This window comes from Prosopis cineraria, unplaced genomic scaffold, assembly GCF_029017545.1.
Source record: "Prosopis cineraria cultivar Desert tree isolate PC_DT_omini unplaced genomic scaffold, ASM2901754v1 PC4, whole genome shotgun sequence".
Taxonomy (NCBI): domain Eukaryota; kingdom Viridiplantae; phylum Streptophyta; class Magnoliopsida; order Fabales; family Fabaceae; genus Prosopis; species Prosopis cineraria.
This window is the reverse complement of record NW_026555335.1, coordinates 39,199,987-39,204,437: the sequence shown is the minus strand read 5'-3', so window position 1 is coordinate 39,204,437 and position 4,451 is coordinate 39,199,987. Positions and strand designations below refer to the sequence as shown.

Here is a 4,451-nt window from a genome sequence, read left to right as displayed (position 1 = left end):
TTTTTTAGGAGAAAAATGGAGAGAGAAATCATTCTTGCTCAAATCGGTGGAGATCACAGGTGAATGAAGATCACCCCATATCCTGCCGCACAAAGATTGCCATCTTGTCTAGTGATTGCAGATGGCACAGTTGCACGAAGATCCCTATGGTTTTTTTACTAACAAAGATCGCCCCATCATCAATTGCAACAAAAATTGCTGCTTGAGATGCTAATTGCCTTGAAGCCTTGGTTTTGATTTTCAGAGTTAACGACTGTCCTCCTCTGTAAGTGCCTCAAGCTATTTTTCAATCTATAGGATGTAATGTGGCTAACGTTAAAAACTTGAAGGATGGAATGAACAGAAAAAATAATATAAGTACCAAATTATAAATTGAAAAAAATTATAGGTACCAGCAAAATGGTTTTCCCTACTTTTTTAACAAAACAGATATGACTTTTTTTTTTTTTTTTAGTACACGAAGCATAACTCACTTATTATTCACGTCGTCTCGCGCTCGCTCCCCGAGCCTGTCTCTCCAGTCCATTTCAGTTTTTACTTTTTTTGGATACACAGATATAATTCACTTATCTTGCCCTAATCGCTCATTCTCTCCTCCTCCTCCTTCGATTTTGTGCGCCGCTGGGCTCCCCTTACTCGAGCTTCAAGATCCCGCGACATCAACTCTCCTGCTCCACGTAATTTCGATCCCTTCCTCCTCTCCATTCTGAAACTTCTTCTGGTTTTTTTCTTCATCCTTTGCTCTTCCTCCATTCTCCTCCCATCGCTGGGTCAGTTCCATTTTTTCACTCATTCATATGGGTTTTGCTTTTTTTAAATTGTGTTGATTCAGGTGTGGCTTCTGGAAAAATCTTGCTTGAATTTTATCTCCTGGACGTGGTTCGTGTATATATATATATATATATATATATTCATTATGTAGTCAATCTTCAAAGCTAAATTTGAATCATTATCTGGTATTGCTTCTTGGAAAAAAAAAGAACATAATTTATATTAAAGTGCAGATTAGAGTAAATGGAATGTTTTGTTCTATGATTTCATTATATTTTATTTTCATTTCTTTTTTGGGCTCTTCCATCCCTTTAATTTATGAAGGGGCGAAGTTAAAATTTCAAAACTTGAATAAGATTAAATATATTCATCAGCCAAAAAAAGAGTCATAGTCCAGTGGACTGGTTCTGTTTTTTTTATTCTAGTTTCTATAAAATCTTTGTTGTACTTGAGGAGAATCTCAGACTTGCTTTGCTATACATTGAGTTTATGGATGCATCAAACACTTCGACCCCATTGTATGCATATTGCAGAAGCAAAGGAATTATATACATCAGAAATGGCGGTCACATTCGTTGATGTCAATTCTGCTTCTGGGTTGAAAAAGCTTGACGAATACCTTCTCACCCGCAGTTATATAAGTGGGCAAGTCGCTATGCTTGATTCCCCCACCACACCCCCCCCCAAAAAAAAAAAAGAAAATTTTCCCCCCATTTCCCCTCCTTGTTTCTAGGCGGTGCTTATAAGCTATATCTCTTCAGGTATCAAGCTTCAAAGGACGATATTACGGTATATGCAGCCTTGGCAAAGGCCCCATCAGCTGAATATGTGAACGCTTCCCGTTGGTACGAGCACATTGATGCTCTATTGAGAATCTCGTAAGTTCTAATCCCATGCCTGATTATGGATTAAGTTGGGTAATTGGGTATTGCAACTAGATGCACCGCGTTTCAATACCATTCATTTACTCATGGCATGTTTTTTATGTCTGAGTTTGTGATTTACCTAATGTTTAGTGCATCACAATTTTACATCTGATGTCTAAGAATGATTGATAACGTCATGAGTTTCCTGCTTATTCGATTTGTTCTTCGTTCTTGATATACAGTGGTGTATCTGGTGACGGATCGGGAGTCAAAGTGGAGGGTTCTCTCCCTATGGCAGACGAGACCATTGCCACTCCTCCACCGGCTGACACAAAGGCAAGTATCTTCCTTTATTTTATTCAGTTTTTATATTATGCATGAACTTGGTTCGCAAATGAATGAATGTAATATGATTAGATTCCAAACTTGTTTTCAAAATTTGAACATGGATGTTAATTGTTTGACTTCTTTTTTTCTTCTTTTCTCTTCATTCTCTTTTCTTGTTCAATGTTATGGTTTTGTCTTCATCCTTATATGCTTTGTTGTTTCTTCTCTCTCTCACTCTCACTCTATATATATATATATATAATTCTCCAGTTCTCAACGAAAATAGGGAGCCATCTATGGCCCATTTATGTAATTGACTGTCATTTTTGTTACCAAATTTTGTTCCTTTTGGAGAACTCATTCTAACGGTTGACTAAATATATGTTTTTCAGGCTACATCAGCTGAGGAGGATGATGATGATGTGGATTTGTTTGGTGAAGAGACAGAAGAGGAGAAGAAGGCTGCTGAAGAACGGGCGGCTGCTGTGAAGGCATCTTCAAAGAAGAAAGAATGTAAGTTGTGTTCCTACTGATTTTAAATTTATTGCCTTTGGGTCCTGACATTTTTCTAACACCTGTTTTATGAGTTATAACTTTTGCTGATTGTATTATCAGCGGGGAAGTCATCTGTTCTGTTGGATGTGAAGCCTTGGGATGATGAGACAGACATGAAAAAGCTTGAAGAAGCAGTGAGAGGAGTTCAGATGGAAGGATTGCTTTGGGGTGCTTGTAAGTTGATATTTTCTTGCCTTGTTATTTTAAATGATAAATATACCATCCTTTATTTTAAATGGTAATCTACATTCATCGTGTACCATCCTGTTTGCAATTCTGACATTACTCCCTATCAATGTCACAGCCAAACTTGTCCCTGTTGGGTACGGTATCAAGAAAATGCAAATTATGATGACTATAGTGGATGACCTGGTCTCGGTTGACAGCCTCATTGAGGAACATCTCATGAACGAGCCAATTAACGATTATGTCCAGAGCTGTGACATTGTGGCCTTCAATAAAATATGTTAGTATAGTCTAAAACCCTTTTGTTTAATATAGACAGATTACTGAAGATGGTATATATTTAGTGATGGGACACGCAACTTATGACCCATGATTGATATTTGTTTCTAATTCTATCTCGTAACTTCTGTTGCAGAATCTGGGATTCCGTGGACTTGGACTGTCCTTCCAACGGGTGAGAAGTTTGTAGTGTTAAGTGTTACTTCCGTATCTTGAGATGTTTTGTCTCTAGAAGCCTCCCTGTTACTCTTGTAGTGTTATATTTCGCCAAGCATCTTGCCCTAAATTATTGTTGCCGATGATTTTGCATGTATCGGGATCTGCAGCTTTTTGAATAATTTTAGAGTTGTTTTCCAATCCTTGTATTGGGCATGTGTTTTCCTTTATTATTCGGTGTACCAAATTATGGCTTCCTTTTTCGGGTGAAAATCTATAGTTGCTTTATTACTGATCCAATTATTTGAGGATTGGGTTTTAAGATGATCATGGTACCTGTTGAGAAAATTTGTTCCTAAATGTGTTTGCTGATAGTAGAGATTTTAGTCATACGGCTTACTACTAGAAAGAAAATTATTACATTATGACTGAGTGATGCATTTTATTTATTATTACAGGACGCTGAGGAAATCGAATAAGCATTAAGCATTTATTAAATAATAATACAACTTATTTATCAGTGGAATCAAAGGCTTAAAGAAAAAATGTATATGTCAACCCGTGGGTAATTCACTAACCCGAAAATTTAAAAGTATGGCCGTAATTTGTATCCGAAAAATTTATGTTATGTTTCTGTTCGAGTTTTGAAACCATGAATGGTTCCGCTGTTGTATGAGGCCTCTTGCAAGTGTGCCTTTTGCTTTTTCTGTTTCTCATCATTTCGGATTTTTTATCAATCATTTCATTTTTTTTAAATGTTGAAAATATCCAAAGCTAATGCTTCATTGAATGCATTTTTTTTTTGACTTTTTAGGATTTTTCATCTTTTTTTCCCGAAATTTCTAAGGTGCACGTGAACTGAGGCATAAATCAACTAGTGTTCTCGATGATACTGTATTTTGATGCGTTGGGATCCTTGAGTGTTGTTTTCCTCCTTTATAGTCCAAAGTGTTGTCTCCCCAAGAAATTAGTCATTAATTTAATCAATTATTTACGAGGAATATGAATGCTTAATTTTTTGGCACAATTTACAAAGAGTGGGCATGTCTTGTGCAGTCATCTGATTGAGTTTCCGAATTAGAAATCAGTTAAGTTTTGTGGTCTGTCATATAAATGTAAATTGCTATCTTCAATATTTTGAAATCTGAACCGAACATCGAACCATAAAGAGCAACTGGTTGCGGTTTTCATGATTCAACCAGTAATCGAACCGGTGATATAAAGATTAAATAAAAAATAATATTTATATACACACATATAACACTAATTTGTTGATGATGTTTGGAATCTCAACGTCGAAGGCTAAATGCC

The 4,451-nt window shown here is 36.3% G+C and overlaps 1 protein-coding gene across 5 annotated transcripts; it reads left to right on the top strand.

The window, feature by feature from the left end:
* The first annotated feature begins 505 nt into the window (after positions 1-505).
* On the top strand, positions 506-3,440 carry LOC129309121 (elongation factor 1-delta 1-like). Of its 5 annotated transcripts, XM_054950516.1 has the most exons (9): positions 509-677; positions 833-879; positions 1,305-1,416; positions 1,533-1,649; positions 1,880-1,973; positions 2,357-2,477; positions 2,580-2,693; positions 2,824-2,985; positions 3,121-3,440. In XM_054950516.1, coding segments are annotated over exons 3-9 (696 nt in total). In that variant the 5' UTR covers positions 509-677; positions 833-879; positions 1,305-1,330; the 3' UTR covers positions 3,123-3,440. The 5 variants fall into 5 exon arrangements, with proteins under 5 accessions (XP_054806487.1, XP_054806488.1, XP_054806490.1 ...); XM_054950512.1 differs by lacking the exon at positions 3,121-3,440 and having other exon boundaries at positions 506-677; positions 2,824-2,990; XM_054950514.1 differs by lacking the exons at positions 509-677; positions 3,121-3,440 and adding an exon at positions 706-721 and having other exon boundaries at positions 2,824-2,990.
* The last annotated feature ends 1,011 nt before the right edge of the window (positions 3,441-4,451 follow it).

Bases quoted from the DNA above. Each gene is read 5' to 3' on its own strand.
- LOC129309121 (XM_054950513.1), top strand. From the start codon at position 1,331: ATGGCGGTCACATTCGTTGATGTCAATTCTGCTTCTGGGTTGAAAAAG. The intron at 1,974-2,356 runs GCAAGTATCTTC...TATGTTTTTCAG, and splicing joins CTCCACCGGCTGACACAAAG to GCTACATCAGCTGAGGAGGA. The intron at 2,478-2,579 runs GTAAGTTGTGTT...TTGTATTATCAG, and splicing joins ATCTTCAAAGAAGAAAGAAT to CGGGGAAGTCATCTGTTCTG.